The 13,465-nt window shown below is 40.1% G+C and overlaps 1 protein-coding gene across 1 annotated transcript; it reads right to left on the bottom strand.

Moving 5' to 3' along the window:
- Positions 1–4,400: 4,400 nt before the first annotated feature.
- On the bottom strand, positions 4,401–12,268 carry LOC111965216 (cytochrome P450 4B1-like). Its single transcript, XM_023989258.2, is given in 14 exon segments — positions 4,401–4,925; positions 5,481–5,563; positions 6,032–6,096; positions 6,943–7,076; positions 7,953–8,143; positions 8,595–8,701; positions 9,142–9,296; positions 9,623–9,759; positions 10,035–10,076; positions 10,187–10,254; positions 10,257–10,274; positions 11,533–11,577; positions 11,699–11,843; positions 11,985–12,268. Coding segments are annotated over 14 exon segments (1,560 nt in total). The 5' UTR covers positions 12,177–12,268; the 3' UTR covers positions 4,401–4,747.
- Between the last annotated feature and the right edge of the window lie 1,197 nt (positions 12,269–13,465).

Genomic DNA, 13,465 nt, shown 5'->3' on the forward strand with positions numbered 1-13,465 from the left:
TATAAAAAAAAAAGGCAGTTCTTGGCAGACCAAGTCAGTTGGTCAGGTAAGAGTAACTTGTGGCATAAATCGGTGTCCCATGGCCGTGATATATTATCTCTAAATGATAGTCGGGCATCGTGCAGGGAAACAAACACGAAGTGGATGTAACTTAACTTAGCCCTTATGTTGGAAACAAACATTATGTTCTCATCCAGATTCACATGTATTTATTTTCCAAGCTACAGCGCACAATATTACAGGAGGTTTTTAAAGGACCTGCTCCGTGTTATCATTTTTGCCATGGAAAAAAACATTGCGATACTGGTATCATCACAGCCTAATCGTTATATGGTTGGTCACTGTGAGTTCCATATTACTATCTCCACTTCCTTCTATACGGTCTCAGTATTGGTTTGAAGTCGATCGTTGGACGTAGTATTTTTGCTCACTGTAAACATGCGTATACAGAGCATTCGGAAAGTATTCAGACCCCTTGACTTTCCACATTTTGATACGTTAGTCTTATTCTAAAATGGGTGATTTTTTTTCTTCTTATCAATCTAAACCTTAAAACCCATCATGACAAAGCAAAAACGGGTTTTTAGAGATTTTAGCAAAGATAAAAAGGTGAAATCACATTTACATAAGTATTCAGACCCTTTGAAGCACATTTGGCAGCGATTACAGCCTCGGCTTCTTGGGTATGACGCTACAAGCTTGGCAGAACTGTATTTGGAGAGTTTCTCCCACTCTTCTCGGCAGATCCTCTCAAGGTCTGTCAGGTTGGATGGGGAGCGTCGACGCACAGCTATTTTCAGGTCTCCAGAGACGTTAGATCGGGTTCAAGTCCGGGCTCTTGCTGGGCCACTCAAGGACATTCAGAGACTTGTCCCGAAGCCTCTCCTGTGTTGTCTTGGCTGTGTGCTTAGGGTCATTGTCCTGTTGGAAGTTGAACCTTCGCCCTAGTTAGATGTCCTGAGTGCTTTGGAGCAGGTTTTCATCAAGGATCTCTCTGTACTTTGCTCCATTCATCTTTCCCTCAATCCTGACTAGTCTACCAGTCCCTGCTGCTGAATAACATTCCCACAGCATGATGCTGCCACAACCATTCTTCGCCGTAGGGATGGTGCCAGGTTTCCTCCAGATGTGACGCTTGGCATTCAGGCCAAAGAGTTCAACCTTGGCTTCATCAGACCAGAGAATCTTGTTTCTCATGGTCTGAGAGTCATGTGCCTTTTACTGAGGAGTGGCTTCCGTCTGCTGAGATGGTTTTCCTTCTGGGAGATTCTCCCATCTCTAAAGAGGATCTCCCATTGGGATCTTGGCCAGCTCTAGGAAAGGTCTTGGCGGTTCCTAACTTCACTGTTCTTGGGGACCTTCAGTCCTGCAGACATTTTTTGGTGTTCCTCGACACAATCCTGTCTCGGGACAATTTCTTCGACCTCATGGCTTGGTTTTTACTCTGAAATGCAGTGTCAACTGTGGGGCCTTTTATATAGACAGGTGTGTGTGTGCCTTTCCAAATCATGTCCAATCAATTGAATTTACCACAGGTGGACTCCAATTTAGTTGTAAAAACATCTCAAGGATTATAAATGGAAACAGGATGCACCTGAGCTCAATTTAGAGTCTCATAGCAAAGGGTCTGAATACTCATGTAAATAAGGTATTTATTTCTTTAATAAATTGGCAAAATTTTCTARCTGTTTTCGCCTTGTCATTATGGGCTATTGTGTGTTGATTAAGGAATGTTTTAAATTTAATCCATTCTAGAATATTGCTTTAACATAACACTGGAAAAAGTCAAGGAGTCTGAATACTTTCCAAATGCACTGTACATTTCTTTTTTTAATATCTATTTGAGAACTGTTTTATACATGAATGATTATTATAGGAATTGACATAAGCAGTTCAGAGTTTCTGAAAAATGTCCTTTTCTCAAGACGGAATAGGACTGTAGGTTTATATTTTTACACTTCTATCAAGATGAGTGCCGCGAGGAGAGAATGTTATGATTAATCAGTTTACATTCACAATCAATCTCGGTAATAAAGAAACATTAATAGACTGCACAGAGTATTTTTAAATGCGTTCAGCCCATTATCATAAAGATATCGGTATGACCTGTGAGTTGCAACTCTGCCTGAATGTTAGTGAGTCCTGTAGTCCTCTAGATGGCGATATGTACAATGTAAATTTGCCTGATCTGAGCCACCGATTTAAAATGGATTGGTCACATGAAATTAAAGGTGGTAAGGTTCTCAGTTGATGCAATTTACTGTTGATTATTGTTTTGCAGGCCTTTGAAATTATTCATTTTTAAATATGGTACACATGGTCTTGCATCACATCCATAAAAGGGCTCTCAAAATTGAGCTTCTTGATGTTCAAAGAACTGCGTTTGTTTTCACACCAGCCAAATAAATTCTTAGGTTGCCCCCTTTTATTGGTTAATTAAACATTTGTTATATTTGAGCAATCTTGCACAAGCCATGCTATTTGTATCAACTTTGTACAGATGGACAGACATGTGTGCCCAGACCTTTTGTTCCTCTTTCGGAAGATGATGGCTTTTTTATTCACATAATACACTGTAAATAAAAAAAGAATTTTGTCACAAACATGTCTTTATGTGCGGTTTACAGAGTAGTGTCATTTTTRCGTGGTAGTAGGCCTATATCTTCAAACACCATGATTAAATTGGGTTTTGGTCAGTTATTTTTTGCATTCCAAGGATAGTAGCTATCTCAGTATCTACCAGCACATTGCATGAAGTGTTTGGCCTGGTACAGAATATTTCATAGACAAACGTTGACCAGGCAGACTCATTTGTGAGGACTTTGAACACAGCCATCAGTGTTGGTCAGAGCATGCCAGTCTGTCAGTTATGTGGTGAAGGCCAGCCCAAACAGCACTTAATATTTCTTCATCCATCAGCTGGGAGATGCCCATCTAGTGTGACCCTTTACTCAGTGGCATGGATGCTAACTGTTGGGTGGTGGTTCAGACTTTACATACTCATGTGACACCATAGCAGGTTTGGGGTCAATTCCATTTCAAATCCAGTCAATTCAGAAAGTAAACCAAATTCCTCATTGAAGAGAATTGGTATTTCCGTGTATATCCTGAATTGACTGGAATTGACCCCAACCCATAGCATCTTGGGTGTATTTAGGGATTGGAAAGCACTTTATTATTGCAGATAGGGAATCGTGTCAGCTGTATTCAGTCTATTTCTATCAGACAAACGTGTTGTGTAGAACAGAAATTGTCTATCTGAACGTTCGGCAACGTTACAGGCCCCTGATGTGGCACCATGCATTGCTCATGTTCAGGATGGCTGCTTTCTCTAGTCATTATGAATACCAGTCCAACAAGTCAAGTTTAGAATCATTTAACAACAATATAGTTAAGGTCAGTGACCTGTCCAACACATAAACGCACTAGTATTAAAGCACTGGTTTTGTGGATGGGTGTGGACATTGAATCATTTTGCATTTCCGCTGCTTTCTCAGTGGGTTTCTGACCATCTATTTTTCCATTTTGTTCCCCAAACCACCACAAGGAAGAAACACATTCACATCACCACATGGTAGGATTGTAAAAGAGAGAGTTTACTCAATTAAACAAATGACACATTCGTTTTCTTACCCTGTAAGCAGTCTATGGACAAGGTATGACAGCAATTCATGTTTTGGTTGAATTTCCCTTGCACCGTTTTAGCATTTGTGGCACAAATCCCATTCAAGTCATGGGACTGATATTAGAATTTTTCGTGCATCATGTCCATGTCATCCAACAGTATCTCAAATTGATTGTGAAGCTCAAGCTCACTTATAGATTATTTGAACATGATGCGTGAAAAATGCTAATACCGGTCGCATGACTTGAATGGGATAGCGTGTGGAAACAGTGCCAGGGAAACTAAACCAGAGCATGGATTGCTGTCGCACCTTGTCCACAGACTGCTTACAGGGTAAGGAAACCAATATTACCTTTGTAATCTGGGTGAACTATCCAATAGTACTTAAATTGATGGTTTTATGTATTTAAATAAAGGTCAAATAAATAAAATACAAATAATTTGAAGTGCTATGTACATTCAAGTGGCAGTGAGGGAATAAGTGTTAAGTTACGTGAGGTAGCGTGCTGGAAACATCATGCAAAACACAAACTTGCCTGGTAAACCGTATAGGCTTGGATATGTTATGGATAACAACGAAGAGAAATCATGTCATAAGAACCTCTTATTGTTCTTAAAGGGACAGAGGTATACTCTCAACGGAACTGTCTTGAAAATACATTGATTTGAGAGAACGCAAATGAATGGATTACACCAGCAATTTCCTGAGTGGTTTGCACCACACTTTTATTTGAAATAGTGAGAATAACATGAACTCAATCCTATGTCTATTCCTTTTCAAACTGTCACATCACTGACAAGGGACATTGACTTACCATAGGCTATATGTCAAAATGAAAAACAAACAACATTTAGGCAGTTAGTTACTGGCAAAATATTAGTAACATAAATTAGTGTTAAATTCATCTTTGTATATAAGACATTATATAAAATTCCCTTTACATGGATATTTCAATAAAAATTCTGAATATAGCTTTGAGAAGTTAATATTTGAAAAATATTCCTTAAATCAAAGTTTTATTTCCCATTTCCTGGTGAATTAGCATGTTAAAAACAAAATCATATGAACATTCCACAAACAGTAGCCTATGCCTGATAATAAAAGTGCAACTATAACATTCCTTATGGTTCAAGATCGACAGGTTTGATTTTCACATGGATCCCGTTGAGTGAGCGGAGCACCAGTCTTGGAATCATTTTTGGTTTCTTCATTGGGTCCTCGGTCAGCTGATATCGCTTGAGTGTCTGTGCCACCACCACCTTCATCTCATTCATGGCAAAGTTCTGCCCAATGCAGTTTCTACAGAGGGAGAAAAAGACATTGAAAGAATTGTGTTGTAGAACTACWGTACATTCACCCTGTGTAATAAAGAAGTTATGCGGTAAGATTATCAAAGGTTTATAGCTCTTTTATATAATAAAACATAATATAATAAAATATCATCAGACAGAACCTACAGCTCTTTGTAGTGAGTTCAGCCTGTGCCTACTCTACAGACCTATAATAACTACTGTTGTGTCAGAGGCGGATGGGATCTAGCCTGATCCCACATCCGTTTGTGCTATTTTGCCAAATCCTACTTTCATTGTCATGCCAAACAAGACAGTACAAAACAGATCTGGGACCATGCTAGGTCCCATCCCCCTTTGACACAACAATGGGTGTTATTATGGTTAGGTTGGATCTAGATCACAGGCATCAAGGGACTGAAGGGCTCCAAAATCCAGTCAGGTAAATGAGTAGGTCTATGGTTCCATCCTAGTCCCAGACTACTAATGTGAGAACCAAACCCTGCTGCCAATGCTGCTCTCTTAAATAGTGGCTGAGTCACATGGCACTGGTGTGGTAACGAACCTCGGGCCGGCAGAGAAGGGGACAAAGGCATGGGGTGATCTTTTTGCAGAGTTCTTGGGCAGAAATCGGAGTGGGTCGAATGCCTACGAGAATACAAAATAGAAGAGAGACAAATAGTAAATAGAAACAGTGGAAAAGACTATATATGTAGACAGCTGGTCCCAAATATGTTTGTGTTGTCTTGTTCATTGTCACTGCAAACATGACCATATGAGTTGGCAAGACAGCACAAACAAACCAGGCTGGTGAGACAAACTGCCACCAGGCTTGTGTAAACAGGTTTTAGTTCCCTATTGTGTAAACCCTGAATCTTATAGCGATAGATTAGTCAAAATCAGACCAATGGTTTTACTGCTAGGTCATAATGATTTCATTACAAACTAACTCAGCAACAGCCCCTTCCTCTGTCAATACTCTAGACCAGAAACACATGATTTGATGACGCATGTTCAGCTGTTCAAGCTAGCATTTCTTCTACTACTAATCACAATTGATATTAACCCTGTGCAATGTTCATGAGAAAATTGTGTTCATCAAGATGGTGTGCTTACGTTAGGGTTCTCCCAAACGGTTGCGTTCCTATGAATGCCAAAAATGCTGGTTCCAACAAGACAACCTAGAGGGAGAAAAGAGAGATGAATTATACTTCCACAGTGTTGCACAGTGTTAGCGCTTGACATCTGTTTTGTTTCCTATGGACACAGCGGTAATATTGTCCATGCTGCAAAAGGATCCATCTGCTGAGGCAGAAAGAGAGACTATCTGGACAGATTCTTGTCGGTCATTGGCAGTAATAAACACTATGAGAAGAACATGGTGAGAATGCTCCAACAGCACCAATTCATCTGATATAAAAAAAATACTAGGGGCCAGTTTACAGGACACAGATTAAGCCTAGTCCTGGACTAAAAGCACTTTAAATGGAGGACCTCCAATTAATATTTTACTTAGTCCAGGACTAGGCTTAATGTGTGTCCAAGAAATTGGCACTAGAAAATATATCAGTTTATGAAAAAGATGAATAAACACACTGATTGTAGAGACACAGTTCGTCTCTACATACAAACTAGTTGGTGACAATCGCAATGCAATAAGGAGAACTAGCCCTGGAGACAAACAAACACAAGTTAATATTTAATTTGTTATAGTCGATGACCGAGGCAAAGGTTAGGGAGGACTCCATTGCCACCCCTTATGGCCTCATGTTAAGCTACAGAGCCATTGTGCCTTTAAAACTATAATTTTAAAAAGTCCCCTGCATGGCCTGGAGTGGTCGGTGTAGTGGTTAGTTCCACTGCCTACAGCAAATATACCTACCAGTGTCGGCGTGGATTTGATTCCGACCCACTGCCTGTGTGACCCACTCTCCTACCACTGTCTCGCCTCAGTCCAGTAAAATGTACAAAATAGTCCCCTTCGGTACATCACAACGCATAAAAAAAAAAAAAAAGTACACATTTACCTTTAGGCACAGTCCTCCCATCGAAGAACGTCATAGGTTTGGTTATCTTCCTGGACATCCCAGGTACAGGAGGGTAGAGGCGGAGGGATTCCTTTATACACATGGTTGTGTACGGTATTTTACTGAGATCTTCCCTGAAGAATGCAGAACATTATCTTTATATCAATTCTCTTTTAGTAAACACGTTGCCATTTATTGTGTGGCTCCAATCTAAGAGCAAACACAGGCTGATCTCCCTTTACTCTATCTATATCTAAAATAAAGGAACGGCTTTGGTAACTAGTTCCAAACATGGAGCCTATTGGCGATTGTGTAGCCCTTAGCTGCAATCAATGACCAAAAGCGCCCTCTTTGGCCTCATGGGTGGAATGTTATTAATATTTTGCATCATTTCATAATGAATAAATATTTAAAATATTTAGGAAGAAAATCCGGTGTTTCTATCTCAAACCATTTTGTTATATTTCAGTCTTCTGTGATGTATATAAAGTGTAATATTGGGATGCAAGCTCAAAATGTAATACATTTTAAGTCTATATCTGAAATGGTACAGGTGACATGGTACAGCCCATAACCATGTGTGTGAGGTCTAGACTTTTGTTTCAAAGTAGATTTGTTTAAGACTACCAAGAATCACTCTGAGTGACCCTGATTTAGCCCACTGCAGTAAAAGGTTAAATGATSCCCAAAGTAACAAAAGAGTCATTTATATATACTGTAGCTGCGGACTGTAAAATAACCAAATAAAACCTTGAAACTGATATACACCCCACAGCATGATCTCTGAAAAATACATCTGGACAGTACAGCCTTCCACTTCATGTCACTCTCCTCCAGCCAAATGAATGCATATCTAACATGCAACATGATCAGGACAGTAAATCAGGGCCCGTAAAGCATCTCAGAGTAGGAGTGCTGATCTAGGATCAGTTTTGTCTTTTAAATCATCATGATCAGCATTCCTACTCTGAGGCGCTTTATGAATACGGGCCCTGGACAGTGGAACCTACCATTCCATGGTGTCCCTCCCCTCCAGGACACTGATGACCTCGTCCCTGCAGATCTGCTGGTGCTCCGGGTTGCAGGCCAGGCTGTACAGGGTCCAGGAGATCCCACTGGCTGTGGTGTCGTGGCCCTCGAACATGAAGGTGTCCACCTCCGCTCGGATAGCCTCATCCGACAGGCCCTGCTGGTCCTCGTCCTGGATTGAAAACCATCAGGAACAATCAGATCCTTGCATGTTCATCCTTGTTTGGCTTCATTTTATGGAAAAGGTATAACTCGCAGACCTATAATGTTGCTAGCCTGGTCTCAGATCGGTTTGTTCTCTTGCCAACTCCATTGCTCATTGTCAAGCCACGCCATGTGTTTGGCATGATAATGACTGACAAGGAGTTCGATAGCTAAAACAAACTGGCACTCGGGCTATCGTGTTACCAGTTGCATGGAGAGAGAATATAATGAATAGAGAAGAAACTCTGGCACACTGGCGATCTTGAGGCTACGATGAGTTTCTATTCGAATTGACTTCATTCAATGACATACTATGCCATCGCTGACGTAGCCGTTTTAACTAATGACCTGGTTAGATGATCGCATAAATGGCATAATGGTGGATAATAGTGTAGTAGCGTAATAGAGGTGTGACGTACTCGCGCGCAGAGCAGGATATCCAGAAAGTCCAGGTTTCTCTTAGCCTGTATCCTGCCCAGTTCCTTTTCGTCCTTTAAGGCCTCTTTTCGCTTTCGTATGATTTCCTCTACAAGCAGAGGGCATCAATAAAATGTTCGATCAAAATGTATTTATAAAGCCCTATTTACATCATAGATGTCACAAAGTTCTATACAGAAACCTAGCCTAGAACCCCAAACAGCAAGCAATGCAGATGTAGAAGCACGGAGGCTAGGGAAAAAACTCCCTAGGAACACATCATGGGAGAGCATCAGACATAGCAGCAGTAGCATAGCTCATTCTTATGACATGGTTATAACATGGTTAAGCCCATAGCTGTACATGAATACAAGATGTATAATCAATAGGAAATACATACATGCATACTCCACAAGGCGAATGCATATATGCTGCTTTTTCAGCGTACATTTGCTTTGTCAAATTCATACATATAAATGTTTTCAGGGCTAAGACCTGCTGGTGCAGGGGATTAAGCTAATAATTTCAACCTTCATTCACAGAACGCACCTGTATGACTGTGTGCAACATTGCATGCTTTCCTGTATTTGTACCCATGTGGGCTAAGTTGGAAGATCCACTCGCTGTGGTAGGGAAAGGTCCGGAAGCGGACATTCACCAGATCACTAAGCTCGTACACAGCCTTGATGTACGAGTTGGTTCCACTGAAATGAGAGTAAAGCAACAGAAAAGTATAAGTTACTTCCTYTCAATCATTGCTTATAGGCAGGGCCCTGAGTTTTTCCTGATCATGTGATCTGGCCCGAAAATCTCTGGGCCCGTACTCACAAAGAGTCTCTGAGTAGGAGTGCTGATCTAGGATCAGGTCCCCTCTGTCTATATAATCATATGAATTATGATCTAAAAGGAAAATCTGATCCTATACCAGCTTTCAATTTTTATAACATTAACACTGACAAGACAAGATTTTCAAGATGGGCAGATGTAAATGGCAGATAATGCAGTGGTTAAAAACATTTAACTGACTGACCTCTCTCCCCCTCGCACTGTCTGGCAGTTAGTGTTGGAGCTGAAGGCACACTTCATAATGCTGTCCAGTGTCATGAGGCTCACATGCTCAAATAACTCAAATGACTCGTCGGATTTTGAGTGAGTCTCCCATTTGTCCTGGAACAGAAAGAGGACAGACATAGTCAACTTGCACAAGATGGATAGTTACATACTCATAGTACATCACTCCCTTATTAAATGACCCCTTTAGCTTGTTCATGCAGAATTGCCCTCCATATTCAGTTGTCAAACTATACAGCATTCTAATACAGTTGGGAGAATATGTAACGTTAACTCTTATGCAATTAGCTTTTTTGGATCCAGAAATTCCCCCCAAATAGGCTATGGTTGTCAACCTGTACAGTAATTAGGGTAGAGATAACAAAACGCACCAGCATAGTTTTGGCAGAATCAGCCATCATTTTGACATAGGGCTTTTAAAACATCGTAATGGACAGGTCAACCTGTACAGTATATTAGGGTAGAGATAACAAAACGCACCAGCATAGTTTTGGCAGAATCAGCCATCATTTTGACATAGGGCTTGTAAAACATCGTAATGGAAAGGCCAGGGGTCAGGAGGGCTTCTGTGGCGGAACCATTTCTGACCTCAGACACCAGTAAACCATCCCCTAGAGAGAGAGAAGAGAGAGAGAGAGAGAGAGACAGAGAGCACATCCTGAGACACAATATTGTAGCTTCATGCAAAAGAATAGAAGTAAAGAATATACATACCGTTCAAAAGTTTGGGGTCAATTTTTCATGGAATAGCCTTCACTTCTCATAACAAGAATAGACTGACGAGTTTCAGAAGAAAGTTATTTGTTTCTCATCATTTTGAGCCTGTAATCAAACCCACAAATGCGATGCTCCAGATACTCAACTAGTCCAAAGAAGGCCAGTTTTTGTCACGTTCCTGACCTGTTTTCTGTTGTTTTTGTATGTGTTATGTGTATCTATGTTGGTTAATGGTTTACCTGATATGGTTCTCAATTAGAGGCAGGTGGTTTACGTTTCCTCTGATTGAGAACCATATTAAGGTAGGTTGTTTCACATTGTTGGTTGTGGGTGGTTGTTTCCGGTGTTTGTATGTTTGTTACCACACGGGACTGTATCGTTCGTTCGTTTGTTTGTAGTCTGTACCTGTTTGTGCGTTCTTCGTTGTATGTAAGTTCTAAGTCCAGGTCTGTCTACATCGTTTGTTGTTTTGTAGTTTGTTTAAGAGTTTTTCGTCTTCGTCTGTTTTAAAAAAATAAATATCATGTCTAATTACCACGCTGCATTTTGGTCATCTGATCCTTCTCTCCTCTCCTCGTCTGAGGAGTAGGACGAAGTAGACGTTCGTTACAGTTTTATTGCTTCTTTAAGCAGGACAACAGTTTTCAGCTGTGCTAACATAATTGCAAAAGGGTTTTCTAATGATCAATTAGCCTTTTAAAATGATAAACCTGGATTAGCTAACACAATGTGCCATTGGAACACAGGAGTGATGGTTGCTGATAATGGGTCTCTGTACGCCTATGTAGATATTCCATAAAAAATCTGCAGTTTCCAGCTACAATAGTCATTTACAACATTAACAATGTCTACACTGTATTTCTGATCAATTTGATGTTATTTTAAGGGCAAAAATGTGCTTTTCATTAAAAAACAAGGAAATGTCTAAGTTTACCCCAAACTTTTGAACGGTAGTGTACATTATAACCATAACTGTATAATTGCCTAAGTGGCATGTGTCATAACGTTATTGAAAACCAGAACTGCACCCAAAAGGATGAATATTAGAAAATGACGATTCTTAAAATATCTGCAGTTAAATATATAGAATCTAATGTTGTTGGTTCAATATTTGTAACATATGTGATTATGGCAAAGACAATGCAACCTTACCTATCCATGGAATAAGAAATCTATATGAAAGGTCATCTTTGGGCTCTATTAAGAAAGAGAGTGAAACCGGTATTCTATCACATGTACTGAGATTCCATAGATAGACATACATAGATGCAACTAGTTTAAATAATGATGTGAGTATTGTCGTTCAAAAGAGACCAACCTGTTGATGCCAGGATGGTTTTGACATAATCTGGGTGGTGAATATTGAGGATGGAAACAAATGGACCAAACCACATTTGAAATGCAAGGGGGTACGATTCTCCCCATTTGACAACCTTATACATATCGTTCCCATCTTGTTTAAACTGCAAGACAACAGAGAAAACATGCACTTATATTTTAAAGCAGCAAACGCACGAGCGTGACACCGAAACTTGCCCCAAGCTGATGCTACAATGTTGAAGTCACTCAATGTGCACGTTCAAGAAATTCTTATTTTAACCTACCTCTCGTACATGCCCGAAAAGCCAGTGTTTTGGTGGTCCTGGGAATGTCTCGAGCGCCCGAATCAATTCATTCCTTTTGACAATAAGTTTAGAGATTTTAAGAATGATATAGACCAAGCTAAATATTGCAACCAAGTGATGAATGCGATAGGAATCTAGCGTCACTTTTTTCAACGTTTCAAATAACTCCATTGCAATGGACGTCTAACTGCCGAAGGCTACCATTGACAACTTTTACAACAAAAGATCACGGTCTGGTTAATGACATAACTGCGAGAAGTAGAAGAGAGTAGGGTGGGTGGTTTGAGGTTTGTCCCCCAGACAAATGTTGAGGGGCGGAGTCCAGCCTGCCAGAGCAGACAAGGCACTGAATACCAATTATTTGCCTTGATCTATCTAATTCTTGTTTATTCTTAAATCCTTGATATCTTCAAATATTCAGCTCTGCAAATATCAGAATCATGTTTTCCCACCTGACAGTCATCATGACTGATTAGAGCTCTATATTATCAGGAGAACACACAACCATGGGGAACCCCAAGAGGAGGACACTGCTGGACAAAATACAAACAAATGTTGAACATTGGCCATCAACCTCTACTATAATATATAGTAGATTATATACTGTAGTCAGGTAGCATATGTTGATTTCCTGTTAACCCTTTGATTGGCTATCCCTCTGAATAACAACATAAAGGCCACGATCTAGGTCGAAACATACTGTATCTAACAGCAATTGCAACGCAAGGGAACCAACCTTTCCGATGAAGGCTTATAAGCCTAGTGACTAATGACATGCTCTCAATTAACACATCAGATTTCACATTTGGTGTTAACGCCTTGCAAGAAGCTGCGTGCAAACCCGCTGATGGAAAATGGAGCTCCAGACCACATTAGTCAAGGACCCCATGTTGTGTCACTGACACCTACACCACAGCCTATGCCATTGGTTCAGAGGAAACATCTGTGTGGGAGGTGTTGATAAATGTTTATGTAAAGTATTATTTCTGTTTCCTACTGAGTCAACTGTTCGATTTGTGATTTGTAACTTCTGCTTAATTTCCTATAGCTTTAAATTACAATCGTTAAGTGGCAGTTTAGGGGTAGGCCTGTAGCCTGCACATTTTAGAGCAGATTACTTGTGGCTGTTTTAAATACAATGCTTAAGTAGGGACTAATCTCTGCCTCAACAGTGTTTATTGTAATCATGATCGCTACCTCTGCCATAATTATTGTATATATGTTTTGGGCCTCATTTCCAACATCAGGTAAGTGTCTGAAATTTACAAAAACAGTAATATCACTCAATACTTAGCTGAGTGAAACTACCTGGGGGTTAGAATTCTCACATATGTATTGGCCTTTATTGAAAATTCAAAAGGCTATACAGTGTTTAATCTTATTGTACACTGTTATACAGCCAAACAATTAGTATACAGATGTACCACAGAAACATAAAAATATATGTTTTTGAATACTCA

The sequence above is a fragment of the Salvelinus sp. IW2-2015 genome, linkage group LG6.1, assembly GCF_002910315.2.
Source record: "Salvelinus sp. IW2-2015 linkage group LG6.1, ASM291031v2, whole genome shotgun sequence".
NCBI classification, from domain to species: Eukaryota; Metazoa; Chordata; class Actinopteri; order Salmoniformes; family Salmonidae; genus Salvelinus; species Salvelinus sp. IW2-2015.